Source organism: Engystomops pustulosus, chromosome 4 (assembly GCF_040894005.1).
Source record: "Engystomops pustulosus chromosome 4, aEngPut4.maternal, whole genome shotgun sequence".
Taxonomy (NCBI): domain Eukaryota; kingdom Metazoa; phylum Chordata; class Amphibia; order Anura; family Leptodactylidae; genus Engystomops; species Engystomops pustulosus.
The window spans coordinates 133353110-133380841 of record NC_092414.1 but is presented as its reverse complement, the minus strand read 5'-3'; the positions used below and the strand labels follow the sequence as shown (position 1 = coordinate 133380841).

At 39.8% G+C, this 27732-nt stretch overlaps 1 protein-coding gene across 1 annotated transcript; it reads right to left on the bottom strand.

The window, feature by feature from the left end:
- UBE2H (ubiquitin conjugating enzyme E2 H) lies at positions 1-26210 on the bottom strand. The gene is made up of 7 exons (XM_072147510.1): positions 25770-26210; positions 12518-12594; positions 10362-10436; positions 5207-5246; positions 3936-3988; positions 2957-3085; positions 1-1016 (listed from the first exon to the last, which is right to left on the bottom strand). The coding sequence occupies exons 1-7, from the start codon at positions 25820-25822 to the stop codon at positions 892-894; spliced, it is 552 nt and encodes a 183-aa protein (XP_072003611.1). The 5' UTR covers positions 25823-26210; the 3' UTR covers positions 1-891.
- Positions 26211-27732: the final 1522 nt, after the last annotated feature.

The window sequence follows — 27732 nt, the reverse complement described above, 5'->3', positions numbered from 1 at the left end:
TTTGATGTTTTCTCTATATTTGAAAGTAAATTAAGTCATACAATTCACCACCCTCTTTTTCTCTAAAGGGAAACAATAGCAATGGGTCACTTCACCACTGGTTCTGCACACCCCCAAACCCCATCTCCAAATGAATAAACTCCTTATAGATGGAATACATCGCCATATCCACAAATTAAACATGGTCATAGTCTAAACCCTCTCGGCTTGGAAGAAGGGTGATAAATCAACATTAAAAAGGAAAAACTGTAATTAAAAACAGACACAGGCATGTATGAAACCCTTCTGTAGGGGCCAATTTAAGTTTTTTTTAAGCTAATTTTGAATGTATTAAAAAAAAAAAAAAAAAAAAAAAAGGAGGGGGAGGAGCAGGGCCAACACCAATAGGTGCCCCCTAAAGCACACATTCCATGGAAGTTTGTTAAATTTAAGTTTTTTTTTCTTTGTGCACAAAATGCCTCAATGTATACAGGTTGAGAGAATGTACTATTCCAGCGGAGTCCAAGGTATGATCCACTTGGCAGGGTGTCGATCAAAAGGACAACACTACTTGAAAACTAGGCATCACAGCAGTCACACTTGTTTGTTGCTATATTTGTGGTCTTTCTCCTCAGTTCAAGTAGCGTACAACGTTGGACTGCTGAACTCATGCACACAGCTACCAAAATGGAATGTGGGGGGAGGGAGGGGCATACGCTATGCACATTGGGTTGCAAAATGATCAGGAAAATCAAGACCTAAAGGGTGATATATCAATGCTATTATTCATAAAAACCTTGTTTAGTAATAAAAAAAATTGCTTTGTTTAAATATGAATATTATAGTCTGCTTCTCAGGGTTAGGAAATAAGTCTTTGTATTTTTTTCACTTCCGAAAAGCAGATTGTATCTACTACAACTCCATGTCCTGGGCTTCATCTTCCGAGAAGTCAGACATTGAGCTTTCAGATGAGCTATCCCCTGTGCGCTCTTCTTGTTCTTTAAGCGCCTCTTCTGTTGCATATTTCTGGATGTACTCTAGAAGAAGAACACCGGATAATATCCAAATTATAAATTGAAAAAAAAAATTAAATACTTGCATGAGAAGAAAAACAAGAACAAAAACTAAATGAAATAAGGAATCAAAGTCAAGGAATGTTCTTTTGAAAGAAAGTTATCTGAACGTACAAAAATGCCTAAATAAAACTGAAAAGAATGGTTCTGAAAAGCCTGACCTCCTCCAATGTGCTATTTGACACTTTCCGTTTTGTTTTCCACTGGGCAGTAGAAAAATATTTTGAGCCCTGTCGTTTTTTGTTCACTGACAACATTGGATAAAAATAAAAAAATAAAAACCTGAAGCGTGAAAAAGCGCATTGAAAAGAAGTACCTATGTGAAAATAACCTCTGATAAATGTAGCCATTAGAAACTAGATTGTGCAATCTCTCCAGCCTTAATGGTCATATCTAAGGAGAACAAAGAAATAATTTTTGCATATGTAATGGCCAGGAGCTACTACATGTCCTACAGTCATCCTATGGTAATGAACATTGAATCAAGGAGGTCAGGTGCCTCAAAAGCCAAGCACGGACATTGCTTCCAGGGTGCGCATGTGGCCATATCCAAGGACAGCCATTTTGTTTCTAAAGCACAAATTGGCGACATTTATGGGAAATCAAATTAAAAAAATGTTTTTTAACACCCAATTAAAGAAATTATGTATTTGGCTGATTAAAGTAAGTGTGAATGTCCAGATGAGAATACTGCTTAACTTTGCCTTCACAAAATCTGTGAGAATGTTTTTTCCTGACACATCATACATTAGGTTAGTTGAAAATCTTGGTTGATTTGTTTTGAGTTTATGAAAATGTATTTATGAAGTGTTACCTTAATAGTGGGTGTCACAGAGCAGCGTCAGCTAGAATATATGGGCTCAACTTGTGAGCCCGGGCCATACTTAATAGTACAGAGGATTGTGGAAAGTTCCTTCCTGCTGTGTAGTACTTTTACATCTTTTTGCAGAGAGGGGTTAAAGGGACGGTCACCAGATTTTAAACCATTTAACTAGCACTCTCAGGTAGGGTATTACATTCCCCCTAAAAGTCTCCTCCAAAGTCATAAGAAAATGAGCAGAAGAGAGTCATAAGAGAGGTTGCAGTGGGGGAGTCACTTCAGACAGCCCCGCTCGTTGTTTATGATACCTAGAAAGATGATTAGAGTACCATATTAAAGATAGGGGTCTGGAAAAAGAGCAGAAACCTAAGAAATCAAATCAGACATCAGAAAATACTTAAATTAATAACCACTTCTCACACTTGAGTCCTCTTTAGCTATGGACAGAAGAGCACTTTTAGGACCCTTATGCCAAAGTTACTGTGGTGCAGATTAGTCTCAATTTCCGAGAGGCAATTGCACCCACTGAGACCTCTAAAACTACACCACTGCAAATAGAAGATTGTTTTACCCTTAGGTTTCTGATACAGATGAACATATTGGGGGTCATTTACAAAGGGCCCGATTCGCGTTTTCCCGACGTGTTACCCGAATATTTCCGATTTGCGCCGCTTGTACATGAATTGCCCCGGGTTTTTGGCGCACGCGATCGGATTGTGGCGCATCGGGGCCGGCATGCGCGCGACAGAAATCGGGGGGGCGTGGCCGAACGAAAACCCGACGTATTCGGAAAAAACGCCGCATTTAAAAACCGAAAATGTGTCGCTTGGGGAGCGCTCACCTTCACCTTCTATGGGATGGTGCATTCCGGGGCGTTAAGATTATTTTCGGCGCTGCAGCGCCACCTGGTGGACGGCGGAGGAACTACCTTCTTAAATCCCAGCCGGACCCGAATCCTGTGCAGAGAACACGCCGCTGGATCGCGAATGGGCCGGGTAAGTAAATGTGCCCCATTGTATTGTTTGTTTGGATTGAGGGATTCTAACAATACACTACCATGTACTACTGATACCTGCAAACTCACCTTTTATTTTCTGTTTGTACTCCTCTGGTCGGTGCAGGTACATAGCTGCAGCATCTCCATTAAGTGGATCTATTGGATTGGGGTAGGCCAGAAGCTGGGGCAAAAAGGACTCAAATATATTTGTAAGATCTGCAAGAAATTTTTTAAAAAAAAGATATGAGGATTATTTATTTAAAAAAAAAAAAAAAAAAAAGAGAGTCTCAGAATGTCTATGCTCCCTGCTCAGAAGAAATATTAAGAAGTCACTTAAGCCTAAAATTTACCTTTAACAAAATTTAAAAAATAAGATATATCTTGTAACAATCATTTACATACATTTAGTGAAAGGGACACTATGTGGTTGGGTTTCACACCATTATCTATACACACAGTTGTAGAGCACTTCTTGCAACCACTGTGCACATCCCCACACTTCATGTATTGAGCTTTGTAGCGACTACTACTATAGCAGCAATAATATCATCAATAAGGGTTTAACCAATGAGGAAGCCGCATACCAAGTACTGCCATTTACATTAGCCAATGTGCCATTATTTATCCATCCATCCTTACCCTTCCCAATTAAACTATATGAGATCGGAGCGAAATTGACCTGTAATACGAGAAAGCTAACAAAAAATTTACACACACACACACACACACACACACTTTAAAGCTAAACTGGCTCGTACCCCATTCATATATTTTTTTTTTTAAGACTTTTTTTTGCATAGTCCAAGGAGCATCTTGGGAAACATTGTGTGTCACTAAGGTGTTACTGGGAACTAAGCTAACAAACAAGCAGTGCAATGTTAGAACGAGTCACACAACGTTTGATAAAGTTGAATTATACCAAGAGAAGGATACACCCCTACCCCCCTTCCTCATCCTGACATGGGTGGAACATACTTAAAAGTAGTGTGTGAATATTTACAGTTAAAATGTGTAAAGTTGAATATGTTGCTTCATATAGTACGCTCTGTTACATGAAGACACTTACCGTACAGAGCCGTCCAGGTTTGATTGATAACATCTAGACACACTGTACCTGATCTGTGGAGAGACAAAGTGTTAAAATGGAGTAAGTATTACACCAAAGTGGGTATTGGGTTTTATCCAAGTCAGTCCAAATCACACCAAGCAGGCAGGAACTGCATGCAGGGTTTGTCTCAAACCATATGATGCATCATGTTCTTGTGGATTTTTCTTTGGAGCTTAGCTCTTACTAAAATGCATGACTATGTGGCATTACTATGGAACCAAGCCAAGGTACACCAATTTAACACTTTATGTAGAAAGAAGAGATATATTAAAATGTTGGGATACCACATAAAAGGATTGTACCAAGTTCATTTGTTATCCCTCATCCACAAGATAAGGGATAAAAACCTGAACAGTCTGACTGCTGGAAGTCCCAAAGATCACAAGATCAACACTCTACAATTTCCAAGCCTCTAAAATGAAGCAGAAGGACACATCATGTCATTCAATTAGGGATAAAAGGACCCCGTTCTTTTATTTAATAGAGGTACCACGAGCTGAGACCTCTCCATACATTGCAGCAGACACCCACAATCAGTGCTAGCATCGATCGTGGGTGTGTGGGCACCGCCATATTAGCTTAGATTGTTGCTCCCAGGGACGTCCTCGGCGAGCAATGATTGTCTCCATGAAAGCTTCGGGTCTTTGAAAGACCCAAAGGCCATTTGTTATAATGTGATGGGGTCACATTGTAATAAAGGAGTAGTAAAATCCCCATATACTGCCATACAGGAATGGCAGTATATGGTAGCATCAGACTATCTAGGTGGTCTAGAATTCAAATAAAATTCAAATCACTCCCTTACCCTAGAATTAATATAAATTGTAAAATGTTGTTAGGTATCTGCGCGTCACAAAAGGATCAAATACATTAAAACACATTACAACCTATATAAATTTAATATCCCATGATCGTACCAACCCAAAGAATAAAGACTGTCATTTTGGGCGCACAGTGAAAGCTGTAAAATCCAAGCCCACAGGAAAATGGCACAAATGCATTTTTCACCAATTTCACTGCATTTGTACCCCCCTCCCCAACTTCTCAGTACACAGAATATAATTATATTAACACAATTTATATACACATGTGCTAACTGAATGGGGCATGTGCAAATAGCAGACCCCCAAAAAACTCACTTAAATACTGTTCTTAGCAAAGCTACAGGTCTACAAAGAACAAGGAGGGTTTTATTTATTTGTCAAAAAAAATTTAAAGAGGTAACTTACGCTTCATCAATGTTGGGGTGAAATATTTTGTTCATAAATCCTAAAACAAAAATGTTAAAAAGTATTTTAAAAACCTTGTTAAAATAGGTATAGGTGTAACCCTTTCACTACCTTAAAACACTTACTGATTTGTATTATATCTGAACTTCTTATTTTTAGTAAGTTTTGTGAGCATCTGCCTTTTAGCTTCAAACTATTTCTTCTGTTACTCTGCTCACTGTCTGGGATAATGGTTTTAATAAATTTTAACTCCATACTAATCGGTCTTCCACTCCATACTAATCGGTCTTTCATTCACCGACTCTCTCCTCTCCAATCTATTCTTAATGCAACAGCCAGGCTGGTCTTTAAGATTTAAATCTACACAGATGCCTCCAGTCTTTGCCAGCCACTCTTCAGTATACAGTTTAAAAATAACGCTCATCCACAAAGCTCTGCATGATGCTGCACCTCCCCAATATCATCCTAATACCCAAATTTCAAAAGTGCTCTTAAAACCCTATTCTTTAGGGAAGGCTATCACACTCTTGACTAACCTATCCTGTGTCCTCCTCCCTATTATCCAGCAAACACCAGATACATTCCAAGCTCCAGGCTTCTCTGCAGTCTCATTGACTTTGGACTTTATATATAAGATGGCAGCTGATGGCATGTTGAAGCAGCAGCATTTTTCTTTATTAAAAGTATTCTTTTCCCTTCTAAAGAAGGGCTGGATCATTATACAAGCTCTTGTACTTGTGTCACCCCTTCATCCTCATAGCATGTAAGCTCTTGTGAGCACGGCCCTCACTCCTATTGTTCTATATGACTGTTTGTAATCTGTAATGTAGTATTTTATTTGTTTAGGTCCTCTATGATTTGTAAAGTGCTACAGATCATTATGGCGCTATATAAAGATAATCATTATCATCATCCAATATAGTAAACACTAACAATCTGCATTTTGGGATGTAGGGACACCTAATGAGTTTATACTTTGTTTATATGTGCATTGTAGGGAAAAGGGGAGATTTACCTTTTTATAATTTTTTTTTTATGTCCCTTAGGAGGCACAATTGTACATAAAATATACTACATTTTTATTATACTATTTGTAACAGGTATCCAAGTATGACAGACATAGGATACTTCGATCCATGGTCAGGTTACACTGCTGAGATCTGTGCCACAAGTAAGGCGTTTCAGCTTTCTGTCTTTGGGTGATATCCGAAATGACTGCACCAAGACTTTCCTTTTTTTGGGTTATCTGCACAAATTACAGATGATGCATTACAGATTACAGACTCTTTGCGCCGTGTTCCACTTCCTGGCAGGAGCCAACTGTAACCAACTGAGCATGCATATATTGTAGTGTAAAGGCTTGAACATGCCATCAGTTAAACGCTTGTTCAAGCCCAGGAGTGGAAAAATCCCCCATTTATTTAATAATTTTATAATAATACTTAAATAAAAAGTCCCCTTATCACTTCAGTTACATCTAAAATACAAATAAATGTATATAAAACACACCAAAAAAAATTATACATATTTGGAATCACCGCGTCCGTATCAATCTTAACAATAAATCTAAGAAAATATTGAACTGGTTATATAAAAAAAAAAAAAAAAAACAACAACACACAACACTTCCCATAATATGGAATTTTTCATCAAATACCCTCACAAAAAATAATCTAAAAAGTGATTAAGCGCCCTAATATGAAACGAATAAAAAGACAAAACAACGCAAAAAAAATAAGTCCTCAACCAGATCGTTCAACAGAAAAATACAGAAGTTATGCACCTGAAAAGTTGTTGACAGTAAAAACAATGCAATTTCCTACGATATTGGTGTTGCTCAGTAAAACGGAGCAAAGATAACAAAAACTATATAAATGAGGTATCACCATAATGGTAGTGAACCAGAGAACTAAAAATAAAATATTTTTATGTTCTAGCAAGTTGGGAAAAAAAAAAAAAGGGGGGGGGGGGTAAAAATACAAAATAAAAATTGATGATTTTGTTGGAGCCCCCTTGGAATCCTGAATAAAAATTTTGTGAATAAGCTATAGAACCCCAAAATTAATTAACTCTACACTGTATCTAACCCCGCAAATAATGATTTTGCATTACCAAAAAAAAAAAAAAAAAAAATTATATATTTTAGACTAAACGTGATTAAGACTAAAATGTGATTAAAAATCTGCTCCGAATGGTGTGGCTTTCATTCTATCCCCGGCCGTGAGCCCATATAGCAGGTTACCACCACATATTGGCCATCGGTACACTACATTGGGTATCAAACTTTGCAGAGCATTTCATCATTTTATTCATAAGGAAAGTGTCATTTTTGGCCTAAATGAATATATTTTCCCCAAAAATTCAAAAGTTTCTAAATCACAGTTGCATTTTGTTTTAGTCCATGTGAAACATGTAAAGGGTTAAAAGACTTAATAGAAGTTGTTTTACATACATAGAGGGGTGTAGTTTCTATGGCAAGGTAATTTATGGGGTTTTACTATTATTTAGGCCTTTCAAAGTCATTTGAAAGCAGAGTTGTTCCTCAAAATGTGAATATTGGCAATTTTCATGAAAAGCTGAAAATAAATAAAATCGCACCTAAAGACTCTTAACACCTAGAATAATGAGAAGACACATAAAATATCATTCCAACAGAAAGCAGACGCTCTGAAAATGTTATTTATCAAGCTTTCTGGGTATTTTAACAATCTGCCTAAAAAACACAACATTTCAAACTTTGAAAATGAAGAATGTTTCCTAACTTTTCCCATATTTTCTTTTTTTCCAGGACAAAACGGAAATCATATCACTTAACTTTTACAACTAACATGAAGGAATATGTGTCACGAGAAAACAATCTCAAATTCACCTGGATATGTTAAAGCGTTCCAACGTTCTAATCAATTATCGTGACATGTCAAATTCTAAAAATTGACTCTGGTCACTAAGCTGAAAACAAGCCTCGGTGATAAGGGGTTAACTGGCTAATGGCAGAGTCCGAAAAAGTCCATTAGTTTACTTGCTATTTTTGACAACTGTCAGGTTCATTAGTAGGATCAAAATAAGATGTTCCTAAATGAATTGCTGCTCCTGTCTTTCCAGTTGATAGCGATAATTTTTATATGGCACCAACGTATTTCTTGGCGCTTTACAAAATCGAAGGGGGCACATACAAATAAAATACTACATTACAGAGTACAAAGCTTACAGCCTGAGGATGAGGGGGTGACACAAGAGGTATAAGAGCTTGTATAATGATCCAGCCATTCTTTGTAAGGGAATACAATAACATTTAATCAATAAAAATACTGCTGCTTGAACACGCCATCAGCCGGCATCTTATATAAAAGTCCAAAGTCAATAAGACTGCACAGGATCAGCCTGGACATTGGCATCTATCTGGTCTTTGCTGAACAACAGGGAGGAGTACACAGAATGGGTTATTAAAGAGTTAAAATTTCATGAAGTTATCAGGTGTGATAAGCTTGCCTTAAGAGATGGGTTTTAAGAGCACGTATGAAACTTTGGAGGATGGGTATTAGTCTGAGAGCCCGGGGAAGGGAAATTCCAGAGAATTGGTGCAGCTCGGGAGAAGTCTTGGAGGCGTGTGATAGGTTCAATTTAAGGTACAGATTGATCTAATATCACCAGCAGATCGAAGAGCATGGGTTGGGCAATAGACAGGTGCAGCATTATGCAAAGCTTTGTGGACGAGGGTTATTTTTAAACTGTATACGGAAGGAGACCGGCAAGCAGTGCAGTGACCTGGCACAGACTGGATGCATCCGCATAGCATTTGGTCTGAAAGACAAGCCCGTTTGCTGGGTTAAGAATAGACTAGAGGAGAGTTTAGTGTGTGGGAGACCGATTAGCAGGGAGTTTACAGTAGTCTAGTCGAGAGTGAATGAGAGCAAGAATTAGCTTTTTTAATTGTAAAAAATGTGCAGCTTCTGGAAATACATGCAGCAAGAGATTGAATATGGGGTGCAAAGGAGAGGTTGGAGTCCAGCACAACCCCAACAGAGAGCCTGCCTCGGTGATATAGTGATCCCACAAACCGACATGTAGAGGCCAGGGTTGGGTCAGTTAGTAGATGGTGGAAAGACAAGAAGTTCAGTCTTAAGCCTCTTTCACACGGCCGTCGTGGGGACGTACATACGGCCACAAATTTGCGTTCGGATATACATCCTTATAGACTGCTATGGCAACCCAGCGATGGCACCGTACCATTCCAAAGACAGGGAAAAGAAAGCATGCTCTATCTTTTCCTGAATGTAAGGCTGGGCAGCATTATTTTCTATGGAGAGGGGAGAGGGACAAATCATCAGTGTTCTGAAGTAAAGCAGGGATGAGGTTACATGCAGAAGTATACAGTCAGGTATCATCAGCATAAAAATTATACTGGAAACCAAATCTGCTGATTATACTGCCCCATCGGAGAAACAGAGGGAAAAGACAAGGGGACCTAGAACTGAGGATCCCATACAGTGAGGGGAAGGTGAGATGAGAAAGATCCAGAAAAGCAAACATTGAAAATGTGGTAAGGGAGATCAGTAGAAAAGCAGTGTCCTTTAGGCCAACAGAGTGAAGCATCCTGAGGAGATCCAGAAAAATGAGGAGAGAATAGGCACCTTTGTATTTAGCAGTGAGATCATTGGAGACTTTACTAAGACCAGTGTTAGTGGAGTACATAGTATGAAAACCAGATTGTGGGGGATTGAGTAGGGAGTTAGATGACTGATAACGGGCTAGTCGAGAATAGACCAGGGGTTGCAGGAGCTTGGAAATGAAAAGGGAGATTACAGATTGATTGGGTGGTAGTTAGTAGTACTGGACTAACATGGATTCCCTGGCAAGATGAGTGTTGGAGACCTGTGCAGAACATTTGAAAAGCATCTTCTTTGCAAGTCTGCCAAAGCACACATCCTAAATGCAGTGATTTTTATTTTACTATTAAAATGACTGGAAATAAAAAGTTCCTTAATAAAACCTACTCATTTATTGATTTAAATTGAAAATAAGACTTAAGTTTCACAAAAAGGAAGATCAGCAAATGCATAAAATAACATTCAGAATATAAACTTTTTTTGTCACCAGAAAAAAAAAAAAATACAAATCCTACTTTTATGAAAACATTAAACTGAACAATACCAACCTATAGAAGGAGATTTGAAAGGATATTTATCAGGAAGGTCAACTCTAACTTTCCACACTCCACCTTCATATGGTGCTGTCAAAGATGAAAAGAAAATGCATGACTAAAATTTATCCCAGACATAAGGAAGAAGCAATTGAATGCTGTGGCACATGTACATGTTAATAAACCTCCGTGTAAGATGTCAAACAATTCCTAGATCACAGGACAGGAGCAGTTTCACCCATAAAACAATCACTTCGGGTCCAGGTAGTGGGGGCCCCACACTAAATACAGGCGGTCCCCTACTTAAGGACACCCGACTTACAGACAACCCATAGTTACAGACAGACCCCTCTGCCCACTGTGACCTCTGGTGAAGCTCTCTGGATGCTTTACTATAGTCCCAGACTACAATGATCAGCTGTAAGATGTCTGTAATGAAGCTTTATTGATAATTCTTGGTCCAATTACACCAAAAATTTTGAATCTCCAATTGTCACTGGGGCAAAAGAAAAATTTTTTTCTAGAACTTCCATTATAAAATATACAGTTTCGACTTACATACAAATTCAACTTAAGAACAAACCTCCAGACCCTATCTTGTATGTAACCCGGGGACTGCCTGTATATTAATACAGAGAGCAGAGCATGAAGCAATAGACTACTTTGCCACCCCTTTTATACTATGAAATTCACCCCTTGATATTGATATCGGCTGCTGAGAACAAACTAATACTTTCCTCCAACATTAAAACTTACCTTCACCTACTGTTTATTTAGAAGACACAAGAACTTTATCCAGTTAATTTATTTTCTAATCAATTGTGTGAGACATTCCAGGACAAACACTGGGCCATATACATAAAGGTCAATAATATCTTTGCAAGGTTATTTTATTTGCATAAATCCCACTGCACTTTATACATTAGATGTATATGAACAAACTTGCTGACTTTAGTGGTTCCTTCTAAAGATTATATATATAGAAAAAAGTCTATAAGTAGTTTGAGAGGACTCCGACTAAGGATCTATAGCACAAATTTCCCTTTGGATATGCAGTAGAGTTACTGCTACATATTTACTGACTAATACAGACTATTGTATTTTTTACCCAAGGAAACGGTTTTTGGACTTGAGTTCAGATAACATCATAATAATAATAAATCATTTCTTTATTTATATAGCGCACACAGCTTTTGCGGCGCTGCACATAGCTTGCACAATTTGTGCCTGTCCCCAATGGGGCTCACAAACTAATTAACCTACCAGTATGTTTTAGAGTGTGGGAGGAAACCAGAGGAAACACATGCAAACTCGGAGAGAACATACAAACTCTTTGCAGATGTTGACCCTGGGACTTGAACCCAGGTCCCCAGCACTGCAAGGCTGTAATGCTAACCACTAAGCCACTGTTCGTACTCAGATGCAGCTAGCTGAATAGTGGGGAACAATTTTCTTTGACTTTTTTTGCAACAAAATGTGCTACAAAAATGCAAGGGTCTTTTCCCAATACTCAGAACATGGCTTAAATAAAGAAGCACTGCTAGAGCACCACTGTGCAAAGATTTAGGACATGTGTTTTTTTTTTTTTTTTTAAATAATCAAAAAAGAATTGCAAGGTCACTTCACCCTGGTGTATGTGCGCTGCTGCAATTATTACTATAAAAATTAAAGGGCCAATGCCACTTTAATAAATCTGACAGGCAGTACAGCTCCAAAGGCACTTCTACAACCATTGCAAGGAGCCTGCTTAGTGATAAATAGCCATTAAAAGATGGCAGTTCTGTAACCTCCAAAGATTGAGTACAACTTTGTCAGACTGCATGCTTTCAATAGATTACAAATTTCTTTACTCCCAAGCTGCAAACAATGTTAAATTGTGCATCATGAACCTACAAGTAGGAAAGAAGCTTTAACAACTGTTCCTGTGACTAGATAGATTTGGCAGAGCCCATTAGACATGTCACACAATCACCCCCACCCCTTCCACACGCACGCAAGTATTACATTCTAGTATGGTGTTGATATTTTGAGCTTTGCTTTGTGATACAAGCACTCAACACATGAAACTCCATAGTACATTCCCAATTCAAATGATATCAACATAAGCATGAAATAAAAAGCCAATATCATAGCACAGAAACAGTATAGTCATTTGAAATAATTATACTTACTTCCTTGTGGTCCATAAAACTTCACTATAAATTCATTTAGACCTCCTAGAATTGTAACTTCATGTTTACTTTCAATACTAAAGTAATAGGTTAAGGAGAACAGAATTGAATGATAATCTATGGTCCATACATAAAATACTAAAATTAGTTTTAGCCAGTCCCAGAGCTTTGGTGTAGTTTGCACCTTCTGTTAATGGGTTTATTTTACGCCAAAGTTAGACTAGACTTATCCAACGCCAGATTTATCCTCCAGCTTCAGATCCTCTGCTAAATCCGGAAAAGCCTAACACTGTCAAGTCTTACTTTGAGATGCTTTTGATACATCAGATGAGCTACGAATACTAAAAGTGTCACTTTGTACCTCAGAAATTGATTTTTTGAGTCTGTATGACCCATTAGATTTGACCTAGAACACAGACTACCTATATGCCAGCTATAGTTGATCTTCATCCCAGTTAGCAGTAATAATCAATATTTACTGGACTTGCTGTGAACTGAATTTCTACAGGCCCACTAAAACTTCATCAGGACTTCAACAGATACCAGGTTGCGCCAAAAAGAAGACTTTTAGCATGACTTTTCAGTCTTTTCAGAGAAGCCCTAGTTACAGTAGCTATATCTTTTGAACTGCGGTACCTAGAACCATGTAATTTTCTGGTGTCAATTTAAAGAGGAGAAACTCCCCTTAAGTGCTGTGTTTCTAGATGCCCAAAATAAATTCATAAGTGTTATTATCCTATACAGCCTCCACTTCTGACTAACTGGTACAGTTCTCTGCGACACCTAGAAACACAATTATTGTGTGTGCGGAGATCATTCTCTTTAAAATTACACCAGAACTGTTTTTCTTTGTGCCATGGTTCAGAAGTTAGAGCCATTTAAATTGTTCCAACCACAGCCTATTAGCTGAAGGCACGATGAAGAAGGAGGGGGATGGAGGGAACAGAGAAAGGATAGGTGTAATACTCTATAAGCAGCTACAAGATAATAAGGGCTCATGTAAGGGTATTACCATTGCTAGACATTAGAATAATTGGCTCCTATTTCTCAAGGCAATAGACAATGTTGAATTTGTGTTGAAGGATAAGAGTGGATTTTTACGCAGTTGTGAACTGCTTCTATCAGAGCCAAAGGACAAGGTAATTGTATAGGTATAGGTCTCTCTGCCAATCAGTTGTTACAAGCATGGGAACTCAGTACCGTTTGTATCCCTTGCTATAATACAAAATGGTCTCAAAAGTGTACTCCAACATATAAGTCACAAAGCCCGGCACATGATGTTCTCTTCCACACATCGGCATCTCTTCTCAAAATGAAAAAACCTTTTCCAGGAATCTGCACTGCTGTCATTATACGACAGCTTGTATTTTCTGCTAGAAGACCTACAACATCAGCTAAAAATACATCAACATGACAGAGCATTAACCCCAAGACCACCATCATATACCCAAATGCTCAAACCTGCTCTCTTCTTCCACAAATGAAATGAAATGAAAATTCAAGAACAGGCAAGATAACCAATTAACTGAATGATCTCCAAATACAAATTAGGAAAGTGGAGCCATTAGAATACAAGTTATAAAAACACAGCAGTAACATTTATAGGTCGATATAAGTAGCCGTGCCATTTTTGCCTGGCACTGTAGTGGTAAAGGTCTCGATATACAGATCCATTAGATACTACAACTTCAAGGAACAGTTACTCTCAATAAGTGGCCCATTTACAGGATCCAGCGAAAAGTCGGCAATTTAATGAGGTTGGCCACTTTACAATAAATCTCTTCCATTAGATGAGATATGTACCTGTGCCTTTGCCTCTTTTCATACATTCTGCTTTTCCCAGTTCTCACCAGGCTCTCCTTTGGATACATACACAATTTCCTGACAACTCAATCTCCTGCTTCAGCCCCTCCTATTCATCAGAGCTCATACATGTAAACAAAGAATCACAACGAGTCTACAGACACCACTAAAATATCAGAAATGCTGAATCTGTTGATGAACAATCAGGGATTATTATTAAGTCGGTAAAGGTGGTTGGGCAACTTATGTAAAAGAGAGGCCATCCCCTTTAATAAATGCTCCCCTGTCAGGCAATAACTTCCTTTAAGCCCCAGATAAAATAATTTTTGGGAATCTTGTTGCCTCAATGCCAGCCGGTCTTGCGTAGTCATAAAACGGACATTAAACAAACAAAAAGGAACAGAATGACGGGGGAGAACAGGGTATAATGTAATATAGGTGTGGGCATCCGAACTCCACACCTAAAGGCCTCGTGGCGCCCCCTCAGTATACGCATATGTGGTCCAATAACCTCAAATAATGACTACTAATCCAATGGTATTCCCACGACGGGGAAAAGGAGGAAAGACAACTACGAACAAATCATGGAAATACAATAAGTCTTTAATGAAAAAATATATAAAAACATGAAATGTAAAAATCTACGATGCGTACAGAATGGTGAAACACAGAAAAATTGCAAGCGGCACCAGCAGCATAGAAAACACAGTAGAGAATTCTACTTGAAGAAAATATATATCGGGACTGGAGATGATGTATGGTACTGAGGATGTCTATTGCAAGTGCTGAGGTGCAAAAACATGCCAAGTTGGCACCTTGGAAACCTAGTAGGACATCCTAATGCTGTAACTATCAGTCCTTACCGTTAGAACAGGTATGGTGTTATCAAGAAGCTGTGCCGGCTGCAATGCCCCGACGCGCGTTTCGGCTCCTGCTGAGCCTTCGTCTGGGAGTGAAAACGGACATTGCATGAAGCAATTATAACTGCACAATTAACTACTGAAGGGTATGGGTTATGTTTTCTTTACAATGATCAAAATAAAAACTCATTCATGAGCCAAATACTGCTTGCTCTTCACTCCTCAGGATGACTAGAAATAAAGCAACTTATCAATGGAAAAACAACTATTGGTGTTCTAGAATAAGCCAAGCACTGGGTGCTTAGTCTTTCCACTAACTGCCAATCACATTGACCTATCCTCTAACCACAGTAATAAAGTTTGAATAAAACAGTTCTTAGTGATTTAAATTTGATGTGTGGCTCCAAAAAGTGTTTTGTTTGATATCTGCTTCTGCTGTTGGCTGAGACAACTACATATGTGAATCTAGTCATGGAAAAGGACTGACAGAAGGACATATGGTTTCTGCACCCCGTGTATTAATGAAACTGGAACCCTGCGATTACAAGCTCTGAATGCCTGTACATAAAAGGCAACATAAACAACCCCTTCTACTATACTGAATATACTGTATACTCCACAGGAACCTGTATGCCCCCAAACGGTGTGCCTGACAAGGATAAAAATATTTAAAAAATAAAGTTTATTCAGTAATGTCATAGCTCTCAAAATAATGCAAAATAAAGACTGTTAGATCTGTTCAAGGACTACAACAGTAATTTAATATAACATGACAACAGTCCACTAACGATTTTATGAATTCATTTCCCTCAAATACTGCATTCCCTTCAAGAAATATATCAAAGCAATATTAGAACTTCTGTACAATCACAAGAAAGACTGGAAACTGGAAACACAGGCAGTTACTATTTTGATGTACAATGCTAACCGGATTTTGGCTCCTGAATCTGCTGCCAAATATTCTACAAAAACAATTTCCTTGCCAATTGTTCTCCAATTTACAAAAAAACAAAAATGATAGCAACAAATAAATAGGATTGGGCCCAAAGCCAAATAAATATATTATGATGCCACTTATCATATAAATGCTACAAAAGTATATTTTACACACATTTATAAAACATTATTAGCCAGGCATAATTTACACCTTCGACAATAGAAAAAAGTTTACTCAATACAGACAGTGTATAAGGTCAGTAAAACTAACAATGAACTTCCACACTCAACATAAGGGTCTTTTGTAAGCCAGTGCTGACAACCATGATCCTGTAAACTGTGACAGGAGGTCAGATGAGAGTCACTGCCCTCAGAAGTTTCTAAAACTACTATATTAATTAAAGGGAGGTCAAAAGTTTTGACCATACATAGCTGCAGACAAATGTTAGGTAGCAGTCCTGAAGACCTGTGTAACCATTTACCAGCCAGCCGGCTCCCTGAGTATATAGCTCGTCAGCCCCTGCCCCCCCCCCATTAAATAGCTTGGAAGTCCCGACCCTCAGTATATAGCCTCCCCCCCACACACTGTATATAACCTGCCAGCCAATGCTACCTAGTATATAGCCTGCCAGCTAGACTGCCCTGAGTATACCAAGCCTATAATAAAAAACAAAACACTGTACTCCCCTTTCCAAAGCCCCCACAGGTCCTCTTCTTGTTCCAGCTCGATCTTGGGGTCCCCGTGCGTGGCTGGCACATACACTGACGTCGACCGCTTACCGACTTCATTGACAACGGTACTTGTGTGGGTGCTGGCATCGCGTAGGGAGCCGAAGAGGAGGATCGAAGACAAAGCCGGAGCACCCGAAGAAAAAAAAAAGGACCTATGGGGGAGGGGGGGGGGGTGGCGCATCGGAAAGGCGATTACAGTGTCTTCAGTGTTCTTCAGCACATTTTTGTGCATGAATTTTTTTTTTTTTGTTAAACTGACCAGTTATTAAGCATTTATTATAGTTACACACCATTATCTCACCAACCTGGGCTGTATACTTTGTTACTTCGCAGCTCATTTCTGCAGCTGCATCACTTCAAGGATTTCCTCATCTCAAACATTTTATTGAAACAAAAGCAAACATGCTGGGTATACCACCAAAAAACGGTCTCAATAACCTGTCGTGTGGCCTGCCCATTAATTACAACTTGACAACCATGCCTTATGCTATTCACAAATCTACTTATAGCCATCTCACTCTTTGGGTCTTTAAGGTTCTGAGGTACAGAGTCAGGGCAGTTCTGTATCGACTAGACACACCTGCCCATGAAGTAACACCACCAGGTGACAGTAGTGGCTGATGCATAGCACTCTCCTTGACTCCTCCAATAACGTTGTTCTAATATAATATATAAAAGTTATTGCCTTTGGCAAGGTGGAGTCCATAGTCTTTGTCCATTTACACAGTCCTGCTGATGCTTACTTACAACACACACACATAAAGGTACGGTTACACGGGTCTAACAGCCGGATGCCGAACACTGTCCGTAGCTTTGTATAGTATGGGAAAGCCACAGCAGAACAAAAAAAAAAAAAAAAAAAAAATCAACAGGATAAATCATGAAGCAGATAAAGATCCAATTAATCGACCATCTCCAGTTCTATAGCATGCACAACCACAAGTTTTTAACTGGTTAGTGCTATAGGACGATATAGATCGTCCTAATTAGCAGGCCATTGCAGCATTCCAATGCTCTATAGTATTGTAGATTTGTACTGTGTTAGCCATGGAGAGCAGAAGAAGAGTGAAGAAATCAGGCGATACCTTTTTAAGGCTAACTGAGTATATTTGATGGTGAGCTTTCGAGAATACTCGTTTTTTTAATATCCTTTGATGATCACAGTTTAGTGTGTATAAAATGCTGTGAATTTTCTGTTTCATGCATAACATCATGTCTGACGAAGAGAAGTAGTATTCTCGGAAGCTCACCATCAAATATACTCAGATAGCCTCAAAAAGGTATCGCCTGATTTCTTCACTCTTCTTCAAATGCTCTATATCGTCTTGCAGATGGCGCTGGAACACTGGCACTGATCCGCAGCACTGATCCGTATTTTTGTGTCCATAGCAACCTTTGCCAAGCACATATTACATTATTATACCTGTATTGAGAGGGGTATTAAAAAAAATTGCAATTTTAGTGCTTTCTACCTCCAAAAAATTAGCAATAGAAAGCGTTCAAAACATCAGATGTACCCTATAATAGTACCAATCTAACCATTACCTTTTAGCGCAATACACAGGTCCTAATAATCATCTATTGCCAAAGGAATAAAAACCATTAAAGCTCTCAGACTATGGCGACACACAGGAAAATGCATAAGAAATCCTGTGAATGTATGGTGTTTTCTAAATCATAGTAACCTCCAGAATAGTTTTATCATGTTTGTTATACTCTACAGCGAACTGTGTAAAAGTTTTAATAAAAAAACAAGTGGCAAAACAGCTCCTGTATTCTGTTCCACTGTAGGAAAGAGTTAATTTTTATGGTAAAAATAGCATAATGATTCAGAATTATTAAACCATCGGAAAATACCAATCTTACCACAAAAAAAGCGCCCCCATTCTTTTGGAATTTGAGCCGGGAAAAAAAAAGTGCTGTGTCCTGAAGGCCATTTTATGCCACGTTCTTAAGGTATTAAAGAAAGACTCATCTATACAAAAACTACAATGATTCTAGCAGCTATGGAACGCAATGTCTCATTTGCATGACACCGAGGGCTTTTTTTTCTTATAACACAAAAGTGGGAATCTAGAAATGATAGTTCATAAACTACATGATGCTCATGCAAGTTTAGTGGTGTAAAGGCTGGTGACAGAGTCCCTTTAAGTAAAACATGTTCCGCCTCTTCCCACCTTGCTTGACTTGACAGACATGTTATTCCCTGTGTATTTCTATGTAAAAGCAGGGAGGGACCAGTCAATCAAGCAGGGTGGGAAGAAGCTAAACAGTGGAGTCTTGGCCTTGCCCAGATATTTTTAAAAATTTGGTTTTCTTTGAAACTTAACAACGTAAAACAAGGTGGTAACACACCTTGCAAGAAATTCATGCAAATCACGATTTAGGCAGCATGAAATCGATGAAAGGGTCTCATTAAAATGTGAAAATGTTGTTTGCCAAGATTCAAACAGAAAATTTTGTTGAAAAATGTAGTGGGCAGATGAAGGTGTTCAGTTAGTCCTAATCACACAATGGAGCAGATTTACCAATTCTGTCCATGCATCTTCAGGTACACCCCTTCCACCTTGTCTGACAAAAATTGAAGCAACTGTAGAAACTGTATGGCAAAGAGTTAGGAAGCTTATTTCAGGTCTGCTGTGCAAAGTCCAAATTTACCATGTGCTAGGCAAAGGTTCCACTGAAGTGTAATGCAGGCCATTGAGTGGCCAAAAAAATGTCTACTAGTGGTCAGAGGCAGCATTAACGCTTGTACAAGCTTACTCCTTCAAATGCCCCACGCTGATAAATCCATGTGTGGCTTTTCTTTTCCCTCCCTCAGTCCTGGACGCGATCTGCAGGCACATTGCATACAGACTTTCATCCCAGTGGTAGATGTCCTTTAATGCCCCTTCATTGCGGCAGCTCGCAGCCCTGATGGAAGGTCATGTGACCAGAGGCCAGTTGTTCTGTACAGACGGCTGATGCTCAACTCACATGATCGAACACCACATTAGCCAGGTGAGAGCCTCACGCTAGTACTGAGCCTCTCCCTGGCCTGCACACCACCGTGGTCATCTACCACAATTTTGACTACTATGTAGTATTTTTATTAAATAAATAGTAAGAGGAGTATTTTGAACCCTCCGAGTGGTTATATGGTAAATGCCCTCTACCTACCAGAATCTATAGAGTCCACTGTAACAATCTTGTGTTAGCACATGAAAAAAATGATTAAAAATAAAAATAAAACTTTTCCTCCAAACTGAGTTCCATATAGAGAATGCTCAAAATGGCAAAAACAAAATGTATGCAATAAGTAAAGGGTGATTATTAGGCAAATGGTTATTATGGAATTTATATTTTCCATCTGGCAACAGCTGTGACATTGAGTCTGGGTATTCTGGGGAGCACGTGGCTAGTAACGCGACAATAAATTGTATCACAATGACAAGTGTCAGACTTTTGTGAATGCAGAAGCCCAGTTGTATAGAATCACATGAGCAGCAAGATAGATCTCAGTAGTAAAATGTGAACTCAAATGGGATTCAACATTTTTCCAAATTTGGGGAGATCAGTGGATTTACACCTTCAAAAGCATCACCTTCCACACGAGACACCTCTAGACTTAATATGGGAATATGAGCATCTGATACAAAAACCCTGATGCTATAAATAAATGAATATAAAATGGAGCTCAAATAGTTTGATTTTATGATTCACAAAATTTATGCGCTTTCTAAAATAGTATTCTCACCAAGATGGCCACCACTGGAAACTACAAGTCCCATGATCGTTTAGTTCTCAGCAACTCCTCCTACCTCTTATAGTCCCCATGATGATATAACAGATTGTACTGCTCTGTCACCATAGTAATGATGTGTAACTGCCATCACTGCACATTAGCTCACTGAGATGATGTCTCACCACAACACTGGTCATACTGGATACACTGTAACCAACCGACTACAGCCATAGTGATGATCACATGACCTGCCCAGGCAGGTGCAGGACATGCGATGTGGACATGTGACCAGTGGGCATCTTCTGTCCTGTGTCTGCTCCACGCGGAGAAAATCAACAGACTGATTAAAGGGCCAGTAGCATTGTAATTCTTCATTATAGCGCATGTCAATAACACTTCTCTGCTAAGGGGAACAAAATTTTAAACAACCAATTACATATCGGCTTATATTATACATGAAGACACACCGTTTTTAACTACCCATTGTGTGATCTATTGCCTGTAGGGGAAAGGCAACTTTACTTGCCATGTAATGTATGGCTATGCCTCAATTGCTCTGAAAAAGAGAACCTCCATTAGGTATCATCGGCGAGGACTCTATATAGCACCCACATGCATTGGAGTTTTCCAACAGGTTAAAACTTTCAGCAAAGGACTATCTTACATGTGCTGACAGTTTGGGGTGACATTTTTTGTTTATGTATACACATGGTGGAAAATAAAATTTGTCAAAATCCACATCGCATTCTTCTATATTCAAAGAACAAGAAGATATTTTCCCACAACAAAATCTAACAAACATTTTGATTTCCTGATGCAGTTTTGTCCGATGAAGTATGCGATTGCGGTTTTAAGTTATTTCTATTTAATTTATTCTTTTCATTTATTTCTATTACAAGGCAAAATATTTGTAAGATACATATAATATTCAGGAGTATCAATAACATTTAATGTTTGCCAATTTTATAAAATGTATAAACAGACGATATCATTTATAGTTACTAAAACACTGTCTTGGTTAAATCGAATTTTCTCTCAGGAAAGCTAAATGCAGCTTTTGTGCAACACGAAAAAAAAAAAAAATATCTAGAATCTAATTTCATACAAGTTGCTTACTTGTTATAAATGTGCCCTGCTTTGTTCAACAGGTGTCACACAGCTGAACTCACTATCTAGTGGAGACGTAAAATTGTCAGGTTTTCCCAGTATGTTAAAGGCATTGGATAAACCTATTCATTGCTTTTTTTTTTTTACTCATTGTCTGGCAGTTAGGCCTCTTTCACACTTGCGTTGCAGATCACGCCAGAATCTGATCAGAGAGAGCGATCAGGATTTGGTCAGTGAAAAACTGACATTTTCCATCACAGTTCAATCAGTTTTCAGTCAGATTTTGTTTGACTCAAGGCTGTGGTCTTTCTTTTCCATGGCAATTGATCAGTGAAAAAAGCATTGCACTTGCATGTGTCTCAGAGTGCAATGTGTTTTTGATGCAACCCCATAGACTTGTATGATGCGCTTTGCACTCATTTGACTTGCAAAAGTAGAGCATGCATTTAAACGTGTGTAAAAAAAAAAAAGCACTTGTGTGCATGAAAAAAAAAAAAGCATGTCTGACAAAACCTATTGATTACAATGGGTCAGAGTGCAATGCAAGTTCTGGGCATCATAAGCACGAGCAGAACACAAGCGTGAAAAATGCAAGTGTGAAAGGGACCCCTAGGGCCTTTACTGGAATTAATTACTCCAGGTCCCTCCTAATATATCGGGAGGTTGTATAATTGCAGTTGGGCGACTTTTTGGTCTTTAAAATGTCTCACAACTGCTACATCTGCCGATTTGCACCAAATTTGTGACTTTTTAGCCAACCCACTCCTCTGTCCATGGAAACAACGCCTTGTGCTGATCAGATCCCACAGACCGGGAGGGGAGTTCTTGCATTAGCGAAATATGATGCAATGACCCCCTGCAGGCCAACTGAACAAGAACAATCCGATTGTTCTGCCAACAGACAGGGACTCCTTTGATCATAATTCATTATGAATCAAGGACTCCCCTCCACTGCACTTCATCCATGGGAGCTTTCCAGCACACGGGTCCATTTCACCGGACCAGGCAGATTCGCGTACAGGGGGCCGTAGCATTTAAATCCAGATAAGTTAATCAGATTTAAGAAGTGTGACTTTTCAAACTTAAATACTGGCGAGGATTTATGTCTAAGTGGCACAGGAAAAACTAGTATCAACAAATTTGCAACTTTTGTACAACTTTTTAACATTTTACTAGTCACATACTCACCGCATACAAATAACACCTCATGTGCCACATCTACAAGCTTCCAAAGCTACATTAATAAAGTACCCCACAGACATAAGGTCAGTTGAGGGCAACCAGATAATCTACTGCCCATAAAGTGCACAGGCAGTCCCTGACTTACAGACGACCCCTAGTTATATACTGACTTCTTTGCCCACAGTGACCTCTGGTGAAAATCTCTGGATGCTTGTAATATACATTACTTTAATCCCAGGCTGCAATGATCTACAGAAAAGTAATTCTTGTGATTCTTGTTCCCAGTTCAACCCCCAATTTTTTTAAAATCCAATTGTTACAGAGACGGTGAGACCAAAAAATTCTTTGGCCGGAGTTACTAAATATAACAGTTCCGACTTGTCTACAAATTCACCTAAAGAACAAATCTATCTTTAACATAACCCAGGGACTGCCTGTAATAAGATACTGCATGCTGGATGAATTGTTTTATTCCCAGGAGATGAGAGAGTCTCCCTCGATCCATTAAGTATAAATGTTAGTCAATCCTGCAAGCTTATGTGGAGGTTGGGGGAACACAACTGGACTGTGCCAGTACTGGAATAACCCAAAATTTACTAGATTACAAAGATGATTTGATAAAAAAATAAATAAATAAAGTACCATTGTATTGAAGTGCATTTTTAATAAGTTTATGGAAAATACACACCTTCAATACAGGAATGATAAATGCAAAAGTGCAAGAAAACTTGCATGCAATCGTGTCAAAACAGAATCTGCAATTGAATCACAATAAAGAAATGTGATCTTTATCTGTATAAACCGAAATGGTAAAAAGTAAAAAAAAAAACTTAAGCTGTCACTTGGCAACAGCAAAATGACTTTACAACTATGTACACAGATCCTGCATGGCTAGTCTGCCTCTATACACAAAGCAGCTTCCTTTGTCAGTCGATCAGCTGTTCGCTTGGCCCCATCCTCTCTCCCTGCTTCCGGGTAGTAACAGAGCAGCCAATAATATGACAGCAAGCTGACAAAACAAGCAGCTCAGCACTCCTGCCCTGCTCTAGTAATATGCAACAGTTTAACAAGGAAGTTACCAAAGGGGGTAGGGGCCGCATATTTACATCCGATACTCTGCAGGTCCTAAATACGTGACCTTTTCCCTACATAGAGGTTGGGCTGAGGTTGAAGGAACTTCTCAGCCACAAAACTCTGGAAACTGAACAATAACCAAACAGACCACACAAGAAAACAAACATATGGACAAACATATGACACACAATACAATGTGACACATTAAGTTATTCTCAGGGTATAAGTAATGGGCATAAGAATAGGGCCAGCTGAAGGGAGGAGGAACAAAAACATGTCAGTGACTCAGAATTTCTGCAGGCTTCATGTCATTACCGAGCCCTAAACATTTCCAGCTCAGTATTAAACAATGAAAAGTATCCATCCATTAACCAACTCCTCTCAGGTAAGTGCTTTAGGTCATTGTTTGTAAAGATTACACATATAAAAACTTAATGCCCAAAATACAACTCAGCAATGTGGCCAGATTTAGATTTAGGCCTTATGACTTCAGGGCCACATTCCTCCTCAACAAGACTCCCTTTCACAGTAAACCCACCACCTCAAGAGCAAAAACAAAAACTATAGTGTCCTCACCCACTTAATACACTTGGGTAAATGGACTTCTAGCAAAATAAAAGGGTGGAGCAGAATAACATTCATACAAAACAGCCCCCACCCCTTAGCACAGCCCCTTTAAAGCCATTGGTGCCAGACAGACCCATAGAAAGTGTACAAGGTCTACAATATAGATTCCAAAGTTAACTTTGTGTACCCAAGGGGGGGGGTAGGCTTTGGACACTGCAGGTCTAGGGAAAATGTGATACTTAATCAACATGACTAATAGATACTGTTAGCTATCCAGCTCTCAGAGACAGGTGACCCTTTTCCTTATAGAAGAGCCCTGCATTGCAGACATGAAAAGTCCAATGGGAATCTTTGTGTTTATTAAATGCAATGACACTATCAGAAATCTTTGTGTCCAAAGCTAGAAAGGAACAAAGAAGCAGTGACAGTATTTAAAGCCTTTCACCAAAACTGTAGAGGAACATGCCGTGTACGCTGTGGTTAGCAATCTAAATTAAGCTCTAGGGTGAGGTACCTGCACACATCACGCTCCAGTGACAAATCTTCTTTATTCATCTACATAGAGACCAGGAGAAAGAATCAGCAATGGGGCCTGAACACTTTGCTATCCACTTGGGATGTGACAACAGCCTTTGTGCTGCCTTACAAGAAAAACAGCCAGTCTTGTCAGGAGTAAAATACAAGGAGAAGAGAAGTAAAGACAGAGAGCAGCAGATGACACAGAGCGCTGACTGACAGGTTATTAATATGCTATGTGACACAATGCAGGGACATGTCACACCAAAAGTAGGGCATGACAGCTTTAAAGGTACAGAGCAAAGTGCTAAAAAGACAATAGACAGAGGATAAAGACATAAAATCCACAAAGATGAGCTGTAAACAGAAAATCCAGGCTCAGCACATACAAGTCCTGTTTGTCTAGGGCCCCCTCCCAATATAATAGTCAGGACAGCCTTAGTCACCAGTGCTACTGTGTATTACAATATTTACCTCCATATAGTCATCTATAGCCCAGTGACCACATGTGGTGATCTCAGCAGCCCCTTCCCCCCCAGTCTAAGCTACTTATAGTAACCAGAGGCCACGTAACCAGCCCGTCCTGCGCCCCATACACCGGGCTACACCACTACAGAGGTGTCCACCAGCCATGACAAGGTAAAATGGCAGACACAATGAGCGCTCCTCCAGCTGCACTGCTCGCCCCCCCTGGACACTAGCGGGAGCTCCCCACCCCAGTGCCCCACTAGCAGCACCCCGAAAAGGATACAGTTTGACAACATCCGTGTCCATCCGCCTCTTGCCCGGGCTGGGAGATGACATGGCTTCAGCTCCCCCCCGGGGTCTCCCACTCCGCTGGACGCAGCGCTGAGGGCTGGAGAAGGCGGTTGTCGTTGACACAGACCGCGGGACTAATTTTTTTCTGCCCGGGGCTGTGCTATCCGGGGTTTTAGTCTCAATCGGTGTTTATAGACGCGACCGAGGGGCCGGGCCTCGATATCGCTTGCCCCTAGACTCCTCTGTCGGTGTTGTCACTGCCGCCGCCGATGTCTTCGCTCACCGGGGACTCCCTTTCAACACATAAATAATACAACCGACTACGAGCACCGCTGTCACGTGACCTCGCCAAATAGTGACGCGCCGGTCGCGGAGGAAGACTTAAAAACAGAGAAGAGAGAGGTGGAGTCAGACGAGAGGGCGGAGTGATCTATGTGCTTCCCAAGCCTCGCTCCAGAGAGTGTGTACCTGTTCTGTCAGGACTTCAAGCGGCGTCTAGAGAAAGATGGCGCTACAGAGAGGGCCAGTAAGCCTTCTGGGAGTTGTAGTCATCTGCATTGTCATGTTAGCACTACTAAATATACAGCAGTGGGTGAGTGCTCCCAGGCTGCTATAAGCAGAGCATGCACCTCTAAGGAAATAAGGTGTGGGCTGGAAGTTTTCTTGTCAGATATCCTTTTGTGTGGAAACTTGGGGTGTGTTCACACGTTCAGTTTTTCAGATGTGGATTCGGAAGCCAAAAGTAGGTGTAGATCATAATGGATGAGATGGTTGCTCCTCTTTTTTTTTCTCTCACTCATTTCCTGGTTTGGACATCAAAAACTGCATTTGAAAAACTGAACGTGTGAACGGATCCTGAGAGGTGATTTGCCTAATTATATCACTGTTCGCATGTCAGTTTACTAAACGCATCATAAACGTGATGTTAACGCACACGTTAACAATGCATGCATTTTATTAACGTATGTGTTAACAAACGTAAACTGTAATGTAATTAGGCAAATTACCTCTCATCAGCTGTTGTAATTAGTTTCAAACGCAATGAAAACGCGACCAAAACGCAACGTGTGAACATGCCCTCAGGGTGCATTCACATGATGCTACGCATTCCACTGTCTTCGGTCTTGATAACTTGCCAAGGTTACATTGTGTTTCCACTGCATCTGCTAAAACGCAATGTAACCTTAGGGTTAAGACACACGTGGCGTTTTAAGGCCCTTTTTGGGCCATTTTTAGATGTTAAAAAATGCATCCGGTTTTCAAAAAACTGAAACGTTAACAGTGATGTCATTAGGCAAATCACCTCTCCTCAGCTGTTGTATATGCGTTTCAAAGCAATGAAAATGCAGGTCAAAACGCAACGTGTGAACGTGCCCTTAGGCTGGCGCCACGTGGCGCTTTGTCTGCGCTTGCAAACGCAGACAAAGTCGCACCCACCGGGGCGGGCCTTGGCCCGATTGCATCGACGTTTCTATGGAAACGCCTGCAATCGGGAACGAGCCACCGGTGTTTTGCGTTAATTAACTAAAAACGGCCTAAAAACGCCACGTGTGTCTTCACCCTTAGGGTGATGACACACGTGCCACTTTGTCTGCCTTTTTAAACGCAGACAAAGCCACACCCACTGGGGCAGGCCACGGCCTGATCGCATTGGCCTTTCTATGGCATTAAATTAACGCAAAACACCAGCGGCTCGTTGCCGATCGTAGGCGTTTCCATAGAAATGCCGATGAGATCGGGCCGCAGCCTGCCCTGGTGGGTGCGGCTTTGTCTGCGTTTGCAAACAGAGACAAAGCGCCACGTGTGTCATCACCATTAGCATGTAATCAAGGCTGAAGCCAGTGGAATGCGTCACTTTTTTGATGAGTTTTTGACCACCTGCTGAAGTTGCATTGCTGTTTAGCAAATGCAGTGGAAATGTAAAGTAACCTAAGTATGTGATCAAGGCTAAGGTC

Bases quoted from the DNA above. Each gene is read 5' to 3' on its own strand.
- UBE2H (XM_072147510.1), bottom strand. From the start codon at position 25,822: ATGTCATCTCCCAGCCCGGGCAAGAGGCGGATGGACACGGATGTTGTC. The intron at 3,086-3,935 runs GTAAGTGTCTTC...AATTTCTTGCAG, and splicing joins AACCTGGACGGCTCTGTACG to ATCTTACAAATATATTTGAG. The intron at 1,017-2,956 runs GTGAGTTTGCAG...TTCTTCTTCTAG, and splicing joins GTACAAACAGAAAATAAAAG to AGTACATCCAGAAATATGCA.